Genomic DNA, 12,642 nt, shown 5'->3' on the forward strand with positions numbered 1-12,642 from the left:
ATATTAAAGTTTAGACATATGATCATATATAACAGATATTATAAACAGAGTATAAGATGAATGTTATTAAACATAATATGCATATAGTGTAATGGTTGGATATTTATATACTCCCTTTCTCCCATTTTGTCTGTCCTGTTTACTATTTATTGGTCAATCCAACTCTTTCTTCATTGTTTATTTTCTTTAGTAATTTTTAATTATTTTTAAATTTGATTTTTTATGTTTAATAGTACTTTTAATGTAGTTTCTAAATATATAAATTTTATATACTTATGAAAAATTGAAGTAAAAATAGCTTCAATCAAGCCTCGAACCAGACAAACAAAATGGGACGGAGGGAGTAGTAAATGTGTGTTTGAGAATTTCAAACATGTTACTAAACTTAAATAGAATTTGGGAGTTGTGAAGTTGAAATATTATTTTGAGTTTAGAAGAATTTTATTAAAAGTTATTTAATATTTGGGGAATGAGGAGAGAGGGAAATCTCCAAGATTAAACTTTCCTAAGATTTTGAGGAGAGAGAAAAATTCTCCCAATTTACTTTACAAAGAACTAGTATTTGACCCGTGCGATGCACGAGATGTAAATTAAAAAGTATTAATTGTGTGTATGTTATGTTAAAAATTGTGTGAACTAATACGGTTAAATTTAGAACATATAAATGAAATATATTTGGGAATTCAACAAAAATCATATGAAAATGGTATGTTACAAATAGTTGCAAGGTGATGGTACTATAAAAAGAATACATTACAAAATTACAAATTATTGAAAACATCATGATATACAACATTAGTGGTTGATGTAGTAGTTGAACTTGAGTCTTTTACTATCAATATTTTGAGACCGTCTGGATTGTTAACCCGAGATGCAGCTACGTACAACTGACCGTGTACAAAAACCGGTTTCTTTAGTATTAAACCTACATGAGTAAACGTTTGGCCTTGACTTTTGTTTATGTCATCGCATATGAAAGCATCAATGGAAATTGCCTCCGTTGAAACTTGAACGGCAATCTTGGAACAGAGGGTGACATTGACATTCAGGGTATTAACACTTTTGTACCTTTGTTAGGACCAGTCTGCTAGCTTTGTGATTATCAACCGAGTTCCATTGCACAAACCAAGGGAATGGTCAATATTTCTCATTAACATTACTGGTGAACCGATTTTCAAAGTCAGTGTATGATTTGGTAGACCTGAAATCCGAATGCTGTTTAGAAATTCCGGTGTGTGTACATCTCCAAATATACCGTTGTCTCCATCGGCTTTGCATACTGCGTCTGAACTATAGTATGACCTTCTTTCGGCGTTATGCAACTCAGTCATATAGTCATTAACTGCGTTGACCACGTCGAGCGTTGGTGCTAATATAGCACGACCTATCAGATGCTCGGGGTCAGTGTTTCCATTTGCAAACATAGGAAATGTACTGTGCACAATTGTTTTAATATCGTCCCCTCCGGATGATAGTAACATGTGCTTTGGTATTTCAACCTCTGCGAACCCATCATTCCGCCCACCCAGCTTTCCATCGCCGATATTGGCAATCCAGTTAGCAAACTCTTCTAATGCCTGCCGGTTCCCACCGATGGGTACCGAACTTAGCCTGAGGTTTTTAGTCAACCTTAAAACTTTGCAACTATCCCATAGATATGATGAATTTATGTTTGAAGAAACAATATCTTGCCGTGTATATTTTGGAACTACTGGAAGAATTTGGCGGAAATCTCCACCCAAAATAACTGTTTTACCACCAAACGTTTTCATTTCACTATGAGGGTCTACAAAACGCAACAAATCCCGCATATTTCGATCTAACGCTTCAAAGAAATGTTTGTGCATCATGGGAGCTTCATCCCAAATTATCAAACTCGTCTTTATCAACAATTCAGCCAAGTCGCTACCTTGTTTAATGTTACAGGTAGAGTCTTCATTTATTGCAATAGGTATTGCAAATCTCGAGTGTGCAGTTCAGCCACCTGGTAACAACAAAGAAGCTATGCCACTTGATGCGACATTTAAAACGACCTGACCTTCGCATCGGACTGCAGCTGACAACGCTCTCCACAAGAAAGTCTTTCCTGTTCGACCGTATCCATAAACAAAAAATAAGCCACCTTTATTGCTTGCAATATCTTGGATAACAGTATCATAAATGAGACTCTGTTCTTCAGTTAGTTTGGCACACATCACTTCAGAATCTTTCTTCAATTGTTCCGAATTGTAACACAACTCTTCAAAAAGCAAACGATTTTGAAACAACCTTGAATTATCAGTACTTGGTATTGGCATCAGAGGGTAGTCTTTTAAAGACTTGTTTTGTTGCCCCAAAAGGTTTTCCAATTCCAATAATGCAAAGTTCTTTTTCTCTTCATCTGTTAGGACCAAATCTGTTACGATAACAACATCCAGATAGTTATAAGTATAACCTAAGAAAATTGTTGAAAACTTTATTGTATCATAAAAAAGTTACATTACCTTGTTGTTTTAATATTCTTCTTTGATAGTGTTGAGCATCTTCAGACAAATGTTGCCACACTTGATTCCAAACATTTTCGGGTCTAATAATTGAGGATGATGTTAGTAAAACAACAAATAGCTTCCTCAGTGAATGCGCAGTTGACCAGTAGCTTGTTTCATTTATAGCATCAATGTACTCTTTATCATCGTCTAGCAATCCATGAGCATAACACGCATCTCTAAAGGTCAAGTACTCAACACCGTTAACTGTCCTAATATCTTTGAAACTTTTTGGACCACGGACTATGTTCAATAGACACCTCAAATAATATATTTCACCTGAAGCTGGTGGTACATAGAATATTCGACAAATTGAGGAACCCTTCTTTCTTGGATGCCATTCACGGATGTCCTTTTTCCACACAAATTTGGTAGGCATCTCAATGTAAGTTAGTAAGGTCGCTTCTTTGAAATTTTGGTTGGCTACAAACCATGCATTAAACATACTTTGCCCAACGGTTTCTCTATTGAGGACATTATCAATCGTATCATCTTCTTTGAAAACAACTGATTGGCAGCCTGGCAAGTGAAAGCTTAATCTCTCAACCGGGGGAGTTCTGTACTAGACTTCAAAACTAAACAACCTCCAAGCTGCCTCGCATGCAGATATGTATCTGCAATCATAATACATGTTTATTTCATCCACAATCTCATTACCAGCTTCATCCATCGTAGTCTTATAAAACTCAGCAGTTACACGGTCGTTGCCCTTGTTTACATACTTGAATAGGTACTTGATTGACCTAGATTGGTTACACCACTTTACATTAATGTGGGATTTGTATTTCAAGAGCAAGTACCGATTATGTGGTACAACATATCTATTATCCAACTCTATTCCATTTTTTTTATTGTCATCTTATCATCCCTTCTTCGATACAACGGGTAACCATCTTGGTCAAAATGTGATGCATCAATGTATTTTTTTGGAAAATGCTTCGAACACTTGCCATTTGCCATGCACGGAGATTTACTCCTGGCAGCACCACACAGGCCGTGCAACATGAATTCTTCGACAGCTTTGTAGTACTCATTGTCTGTCAGCTTGTCTGGGATCTCGGCTGAAATGATCGTGTCCATAAAAGGGCAAAGTCGCTGGTCCATTGTAGGAACAGTAATATGTGAGCATGCGGAAGACCCCGTTTTTGAAACTCAACTGTGTATATAACTGTCAATAAACAGTTAGATCTTGTGAATTATAAGGTTCAGTGCATAAGTATTATATGAAAAATGTCATTTAGAAGGAATTACGGTACGCACCTGCCCTTACGCGACCAAATAGTTTCCCATTTTTTATTTCTTTTATTAAACAGTCTAGCTTCATTTTGAAAACCCGGCAAACAATGTTCGGACGATCTTCAGCTTTCAAATTTCTTTTCTCCAAGAAGCGTTGTATCTCCGGCCATTTAGGATTACATGTAAATGTAATAAATAGATTTGGATAACCTATAAATCTGCAAATTGCCATGACGTCTTGGTAGTTTTGTATCATGTATCTTGCTCCTCCCATGAAACTTGAAGGTAATATTATTCTCTTACCTTGAGAGCTGGGTTGAACTTCACCTCGTGTCAACGCATCAGAGAGACCTTTGTACGCCTCACACCTCAAAGCTTTTTGATTTGACCTAATATAGAGCAACCTCGAAGATTCAACCATAGTATACGCATCAACCAAGAATTGTTGGAATAACCTTTTAGCATACATTATAGTTGAGATCTCATTTGATCTTTCGTGAATACGGAACGCGAAGTACTCTCTTTGTGAAACACTCTTTCTTGCAAAATCTTGCTTAGTACCATGTGTTGCAAAATGTATATCTTCCCTAAAACCATCCTCTCCGTATGGAAATAAGATTGGGTATTGCAATGGTAAATAGGCTGGGTTTAATTAACTTATTCGTTTCAGGACTCCAGATCTAGACTCGACAACCATATCACGCTGGCCTATGGAAGGGTCTATATCTCCAACAATGAGAGCCGCAACCTCGGAAGTAGTTGGTAGCGCATACGTTCTGGCATCTTTAGTCCTCTTTCCTATTAATCTCATTCTAATTTGACTTTGAGGATTAGATTCCATAAATGACTTGGCCATCCGGAATGACTTAACCAACACATTGTGTTCATCTAGGACTTTCTTAATGTCATGTACTACCTCAAGATGCAATGTAGAACCATTGTTTTCCGCCGTAAAAAAGGAAGAATATATAATATAAGAATTTCCGTATTAACCCATGATAGCCCTAAAATAGTTTAGTAACACAAAATAGTATACCTCAAAGAGTTGAAGCGATTTTCTATCTCATTCTCTGTATCGTGAATGTATAATTGGGAAAATTTAGGTTGAATGCCAAGTGAAGGCAATAAACTTCCAATGCGATGAAAATTTTGACCATTAATACGGAATATAGGCGGCGATGTTCCGTTGTTAATAGTTCTATCAATTTTTCCACCCATCGACGTGAAGCAAAACGTGTTATAGGACCTTATATTCTTTAAAAAACATTTGTTTTTATCACTTGATGTAAAGAATATATCATACAACTTTTGAGGAGGCTTTGTCATGAATGGCAACTTTATCTTACCATTGACACAACATGCGGAGTATTTCGGCCTTTCACATGACCTTGAATTGCTTGACCGTTCATTGTACCAAAAAAATGAATTACAATGCTCGCAAACATAATCTGGATCACCAATATCAAAATAATAATCTAAAAAAAAGTAAAAATATATTAGTTCATATTTAACATAATAGTGTAGTTTAGTGTCGTCCAAAGACAATATGTTTTTGTCCTAACACATTTCATATGAGCTCACCATTATTTGAGGGCATATTGTCATGTAACGGTTCAACAACTTCCTGAAAATCTGACATCAAATTTCGGCAATGCTCGATGGTTTCACTCTCCGGCTCTACCACGACTATTTGCAGATTCTTGTCATTTGTAATACAACAATTACGTTCAAATCCTAAAAAAATAATATCCCATTATAATACATGATTATTAAATATTTACTTAAACATTATAACTAACTATCTAATAAAAACCTCTCCTTCAATGTATATTTATACCTAGTTGCGAATCTGGGGTTCGATTTAAGTCGAAGCAACGATTTTGACGGTTAGATGTAGGTGGTTTGCCGCGGTCCCCATTAACTGTACCGCAATTTGCTTTAATTAAAAAGATATCGTAGAAAAGATTTGTTAGAATAATAAGTATTCCATTTGACTATATATATAAATTTTTAGTAATCTTATTACAATATATTTGTTGAACTTCATACTATTTGATATGTTGCTAAATGACATTCTGCTACTCAAATCTTGCGTTGATGTAGTCTGTATTGTCGTTTGTAGCGGAAAAGAAACTGTGAATTGCAATAACAAAGATTATTATTAACTAATAGTTAAGACAAATGACTATAAAATTCGTACTTAATCTTTGTAGTTTAATATAAGTAATAAATACATCGCTTAATTCTAAATTTATACCTAGTTGCGAATCTGGTGTTCTATTTAAGTTGAACGAACGATTGTGGCGCTTTGTTCTCGGTGCTTTATCACGATCCCCGTCACCTCGAGCGCAATTTGCTTTAATTATATAACAGCCGTACAAAACACTTGTTAGAATATTAAGTATCCCATTTTATTGTTAGACAATTTTTACAAATGGAACGCTAAAAATATTGGTTGAGCTTCGTACTATTGGATATGTTGTTTAATGGTATTCTGCTACTCAAATCTTGCATTGGGGTAGTCCGAATTGTCGTTCGAATTGCAGAAGAAGTTGTGAATTACAGTATCAACGAATATTAACAACTATTCATTAAGGAAGTGAATTGTGTTAAAGACCACACTTACCATTTGTAACAATACTTAAAGGCATACTTAGAGAACTTTGGAAAACACCAATTAGCGGTGTACGATTGTCTGCATCCTAAAAGAATTTGAGGAGGCTTCCTAATTACAAAGTTGGTGTCAACAAATGGTAAGTCCCTAATCAGCACTAAGTCCCTAATCATGTAATTTCTAATCCAGGTGGTAGAAATTCACTATCATGTGGCTGCCAGTCATATTTTAATTTATTAGTTGTTGACTAAACTGCAGGTAAGCTACTACACAATCTCTGTTGTATAAAAAGATTTTGAAGAGAGCTTTAATTGTAAATTGTTGTCAACAGCTGGTAAGTCACTAATCAGCTCTAATTATGCACATTGGAAATTACAGTTCTACTTTCATTACCAAAGATAAGTTTTAAGTCCCTAATAAGCTCTCACTCTACTTCATTATACATAAGTTCCATACTCGTGCCATAGGATCTGCATTATCCTATGTTCGCTGAACTCATCTGAATTTGCATTGTCTTTTTACTTTCATCTAGTAATTGAAAACTAATTGAGTCTATGGTTTACTTAATCGAGTGTTGCTCTTGTCATGTTTAGAGATTCAAGTTTACTAAAAATATTTTGTAGCTAAACATGTGCAACTGTTTTTTTTTTCTTTTTTTTTTTACACTGCTTGAACTACTAATATGATTAAGTTAGAGCCAACATTTTTTCAAAATTGTGTTTTTGACTCCATTCTAAAGTTGAATTAACTGTCTGTTACTTTATCAAACTTCAAAAAGTTTCACTACAAGAAAAATGCACATAGACAACACTAGAAAGACAACAGTTTTTAAGAAAAGTGTTGTCTTTTGTATAAAAGACAACAGTTTGGTCCAAAACCGTTGTCTTTGATGCAGCACTTTTGTCAAAGACAACGGTTTTTACTTAACCGTTGTTATAAGTGTGTTGTCTTTGTGCATTTTGTGAAAAGACAACACCACAACAACAACGGTTTTTTAAAACCGTTGTCTATGTGCGTTTTTTTTTTTAAAAAGACAACGGTTTTTTTAACCGTTGTCGTTGGTGTGTTGTCTTTAAGCGCACTAGAATACACAACACTACAAAGATAACGATTTTTTAAAACCGTTGTCTTTGCGGATTATTATTTTATAAAAGACAACGGTTTTATTTAACCGTTATCATTTATGTGTTGTCTTTAATAGCACTTGAATACACGACACTACAATGACAACGGTTTTATATAACCGTTGTCGTTGCGCGTTCTTTATTTGTTTAAGACAACGGTTTTATTTAACCATTGTTATTGGTATGTTGTCTTTAAGCGTATTTGAATACACAACACTACAAAGACAACGGTTATAAAAAACCAACCGTTGTCTTTGCGCATCATTATTTTATAAAAGACACAATTGTATAAAATGAAAACAAAGATGTTAACAACAAGAGTTGAACCTATGACCTCAAACATAACAAATAAGGTTTAACCAACTAAGCAACACAAACTTTTATGTACTAAAGTGCAACATCTGATATATAACTGGGTTGCTTCTGTGTAAACCAAGACAACAATTTTATAAAGTAAGTTAAAGATGCCTCTAGGAAGAATTAAACACAAGACTTTTAACATAATTTAACATAACAAACAAAGCTAAACCCACCAAGCCACACCAACCCTTATTTATTCAAGTGCAACATTTAAGATATAACGAGTTTGGTTCTGTGTTGTCTCTGAGAACCAAGACAACGATTGTATAAAATATAGGTTAAAATGCCACCAAGAAAGATAAAACCCAAAACCTCTAACATATCAAACAAAGCTAAACCCACGAAGGCACACTTACTTTTGATTACTAAAGTGTTACACCCTATCTTTTACCTATAATTTGGACCTTCATTGTTTTTGTTACGAGATGAAAATAGATGTTTAGAAGATCTAGAACAAAAATAAAAATGTAATTAAATTTTTTTGTCCAAATATAATGATATACTACTACATAAATGATATACTACGTCATTTAATAGAAGACGGTTTTTTAAATAACCGACTTATGTTATATGTTGTTATACTACGGCACATAATAGATAACGGTTTTCTAAATAACCGTCTTCTATTATATACTATGTCACTTAATACACATCGGTTTTTATATAACCGCCTTCTGTTATTATTTACGACGTTATATTAAATAACGTCACTATATATTTTGGTACAGACAATAATTTTTTTTTTTGTAATATTTGCTGACGAAATATAATTTTTTGGTCAGTAAAGATATAGAATCAATGACGTTTTATAATAAACGTCCCTAAATGTTTTATTTTAAAATTTAATTTTAACATAAAACGTCAGAAAAGTAAAAATATTTTACAAGAAAGATTTTTATCATTTGGCACTATTAAAAAGTAATATCTTCATAAAATAAAAAATATATCCCTAAGATGGCGCCATACCCAAATTTTGGCCTCAAAATTTTCACTAAGTGGCGCCTTCTCCCTAAACCTCCTCCCTCCTTAGTCCTTACGACTTATTCCTTCATCGGAGATTCAAGCTTATAGCCGGCAAGCATCACCTCAAACAGACGACGTTCCTCCTTTCTTCAGCCAAATTTATAGATCTGCTGGCAGCCTCTCTTCAAATCTGAGACCTTAGCCATTTCCGCCCGCCACCAATAGATCTGAAACCACAGCCGACGCCGACGCCCTTCCTCCGCCGTAGCTGCCATCCGAAGCCACCGCTGCCTTTCCTCCACCAACGCTGCCTCACTCGCGACCGCTACGTACCGACGCCAAACGCCACAACCATCCCCGAAGCCGCCATCCTTCACAACTGGTAAGTTTATTTATTTATTTTATATTTAATTTATTTCAATTTTTTGTTGATTTATTTCAAATATTATTGTTATTGTGATATTTTAAGAAATTTATTTTGAGTTTTTGGAGAAGGGATTGTCATTAGATACAAGGCCATATATTCTGTGTGTATCCTTGAATGCATGTTTTATTTATGTATGTGTATATGGTGGTGGTTTTGTTTTGTAATCTTAACTGTAGAAGTAAATTGTATTTGTTGCATACTTGTAGTGGCTACTTGTGGTTTCCAATAGATTTTTTTTAGTAAAATTTGTTAAATGCTGCAGATATATGATTGTTTTTCATATTTAATACTTTTTAGGTGGAAAACAATCCATATGACCCAAAGTTCACTCTTTAGAAGCAGAATTTCCAACCTTTCTTTAAGCAATGCCCATGTCTGATACACTTGCTTAATTCTAACCAAGTGTTCACCTCTGCTTTCAGTATTTCCACAGCAGGCATAGAAAGGCATATATCTCTTTGAGAATGTGTAAGTATTCAGTGGTAGAGTGCCAAACTTTTTCGACAGAGGTTATGGTAACAGTGTGCAATCTTTACTAGCTGTTATCAAACTCAGACCTTTGATAACTGTGCATTCCTCCGGACATCCACATTCCTGCTTTCATATTTTGTATTTCATATTAGTTCAAAAGAGTGCATATGAACTTTTAAATGAAAATTATGATCAAATGAATGACCTTGTGATCTTACTAATAAATTGCATGCCTTTTCTTTGCTCGTAACTTTGAATAGATAGAACAGAGTTACATCAACAGCACAGTTCACATTTTTGCAGAGAATTGACGGGAACAATTCTGTTGAGAAGAGCTTTATTTCTTCAAAACTAATCACATTCATTAATGTTGTGTGCTTAGCTTTCTTGTGGAACTGCAGAAAGAACTGCTTCTCTCATATTGATGCCATAACAATTCAATCTCTCCTTTTGTGTTACAGCGTTAATGTGTTTGAAGGGGAAAGGGAAGAGCGGATGATGATGACAGGAATGCACACTGTTGTTGACATCTGTTGTGTGGGCTGCTGCAGTTGGCTTGGCTGGAAATATGTGAGTTTCTCATTCGTCACGTGACACACTTGAATCACCTATTGTTACACATGCTTCTGACATGGTTTCTCCAATAGTTTGTGGTGATAAGTTTGTGTTAATAACTCTAGGAATCTGCTGAGGACAAAAGCCAGAAATACAAGGAAGGGAAATTCATCCTGGAAAGGTATGTATTGCACTGATCGATACCTTTGGAATTCTCCTTTCCTTGTGCTTATATACAATACCAGATCAAGCTCTTTCTCCCACAATATGCTAGTTTCAATGCTCAATGGAACTCAATGCCCATTCTTTTCCTTAATCACCTAAGAGATATTTCAGGCTCAACTGGATCAGAAAACTTCAAATAAGAACTTCAATGAAGTGTTATACATGTTCATCACTAGTCCAAACTATTTATACGTTAGCAACTTAAAGAATGTCAAGTGATTGTAATGTTTTATTTCCACTCGATATTTCATATTTAGGTAATTGTGCCCATGAAATCATCATGGTGAGTTCTGAATGGTGTGGGATAAATGCTTTTTTTTTTTTTTTTTTTTAAAGGCAGTGTGCCAGAGTGGTCCAACTGAATATTTCATTAGTATTGATAACTAACATGCATAACCAGGAGAATTCCCTTAGCACACTGCTTTAGAAATGTGAAATGTGATAGTTGGATAAATCATTTTCTTTTGTTTTCTACTCAGTGTGGTCCAGCTGAATCTTTTATTAGTAGTGGTAACTAACATGCATAACCAAGAGGCATCCCTTAATAAAAATGTGATAGTTTATCATGGTGAAAAATTATCTTGATTATTACCATATGGATGGACAACGTAATTCAAGCTAAGCAGATGAATTTTATACACACATTGTTGAGAGTGTGACCATTGTTCAGAGAAGATTTACTATTATGTTTTAATGTGGCATTGCATATAGTCTATCTTCTTCTTATAAAAAAAAAACAATAGACTATCCTTTCTAAGACTTCTACAAATTAGAAAATATGAAGTACTATTAAACACAACAATTATTGGCTGTTTACATCTCAATTAATATACTTTGTTTTAGCATAAACATTGTTTACAACATTTCTAAAAATTTTTGTTCTAGTACTGTTAATTGGATTTACCTTTTTATGGTTCCATACACTCACTCATTTGATCACAATGTTGCTTTTTGTTAGCTGAGAGATGTTTAACAAATGGCAAGCACAAAGATGGTGGGCAGATTGTCACTACCATATATGGGTGTAACATCTTGGAAGTTCAATGCTCGTTCATGCAAATTCGAAGGAGTTGGGATAGCGTAACCGCGGCCAAGTTGGTCTGAGAGCAATGTTAAGTGTGACTGCAATGTTGGGAATATCACTGTGTGTCGTCACATTGTTGGAATGTAAGCCTTCTTGATCTTAATTCTTTGTGTAAACTAAGTTTCATGTTTATGACCATTGAGCTTGCATGTGCGATATAGTTTTAATATGGGAAGAATTACATAACTACATTGCACTAGCAGTAATGATTTTCATGTTTCAAATCAAACAATCACCTAACTTAAAATGGTTTCTTGGGGTGATGGGTGATTATATGATCTTACTGTTGAATTGTGTGCCCTACCTCAACTAAAAGCTTTAAATTGTTAGAGAATTAAGATATTTTTTGCTTTATTTATTATATTTGTTACTGAAGTTCATAAATTTCCAGGAGAGAGAGGGACAACTCTGAAGCTGAAAGAGCTCAGCATATTAAGCAACTTCATGAACTTCAGGAACATATTCAAGAGAAAGAACATCAGTTTATGGAATTGCAGGAACAGGTCAATTCATATGTACCATAATTTCTGAAAATACTTTCACTGCTTTGTAGTATGGTAACATGGAGAAACTGCATTATGGAATGCATTTGATACTTTTATGATTTAAAATATTTAAGTACTTGTGCAACATTAGCTGCTGATTAGAATTTTGCAGTCTGACAAATTGAATATTCTTCAATCTTCAGAACAGAATTGCAAAGGAAACCATTCTTTACAAAGACGAATAGATGAGGGAGGCCCATGCTTGGATGACTCGTCCTCAGGAGATCGATGCCTTGCAACAAGTTGAACAACGTGAACAAGCTGAACAATGTAATCAGCTTTGGCTTGGTTGTCAGAGACAGGTTGCTTAGCATTTTTTTTAAAGTTTTATTTTGAATGACTTAGATTTTTAATGCATCAATAGGGAGTAGGTATGATTTGGTCATTAGAATGTTGTGATCATTTAGATTTGGTTTGTGGAATTGTTTTTTGTAGTATTATGACTTGGATGATATATGATTCAATTTGAATTGGTCATGGAAGTATTTAGACTTGTTAATTAGTTCTTTTGTA

General features: G+C 34.6%; 1 protein-coding gene and 1 long non-coding RNA gene across 2 annotated transcripts; one reads left to right on the forward strand and one right to left on the reverse strand.

Moving 5' to 3' along the window:
• Positions 1-1,073: 1,073 nt before the first annotated feature.
• LOC109185050 lies at positions 1,074-2,904 on the reverse strand. The gene is made up of 3 exons (XM_019335048.1): positions 2,484-2,904; positions 2,039-2,395; positions 1,074-1,933 (listed from the first exon to the last, which is right to left on the reverse strand). The coding sequence occupies exons 1-3, from the start codon at positions 2,902-2,904 to the stop codon at positions 1,074-1,076; spliced, it is 1,638 nt and encodes a 545-aa protein (XP_019190593.1).
• A 9,027-nt stretch (positions 2,905-11,931) lies between these two features.
• Positions 11,932-12,307, forward strand: LOC109185084. Its single transcript, XR_002054929.1, has 2 exons — positions 11,932-12,087; positions 12,273-12,307. It is a non-coding gene; the product is annotated as an uncharacterized LOC109185084 (long non-coding RNA).
• The last annotated feature ends 335 nt before the right edge of the window (positions 12,308-12,642 follow it).

This window comes from Ipomoea nil, unplaced genomic scaffold, assembly GCF_001879475.1.
Source record: "Ipomoea nil cultivar Tokyo-kokei standard unplaced genomic scaffold, Asagao_1.1 scaffold1310, whole genome shotgun sequence".
Classification (NCBI taxonomy): domain Eukaryota; kingdom Viridiplantae; phylum Streptophyta; class Magnoliopsida; order Solanales; family Convolvulaceae; genus Ipomoea; species Ipomoea nil.

What these genes read in the sequence shown, in the direction of transcription:
- LOC109185050 (XM_019335048.1), bottom strand. Translation starts at nt 2,904, where the DNA reads ATGCCTACCAAATTTGTGTGGAAAAAGGACATCCGTGAATGGCATCCA. An exon ending in AAGAATATTAAAACAACAAG is followed by an intron (nt 2,396 to 2,483) that starts GTAATGTAACTT and finishes TTATCGTAACAG; the next exon opens with ATTTGGTCCTAACAGATGAA. An exon ending in AGCTGCAGTCCGATGCGAAG is followed by an intron (nt 1,934 to 2,038) that starts GTCAGGTCGTTT and finishes CAATAAATGAAG; the next exon opens with ACTCTACCTGTAACATTAAA.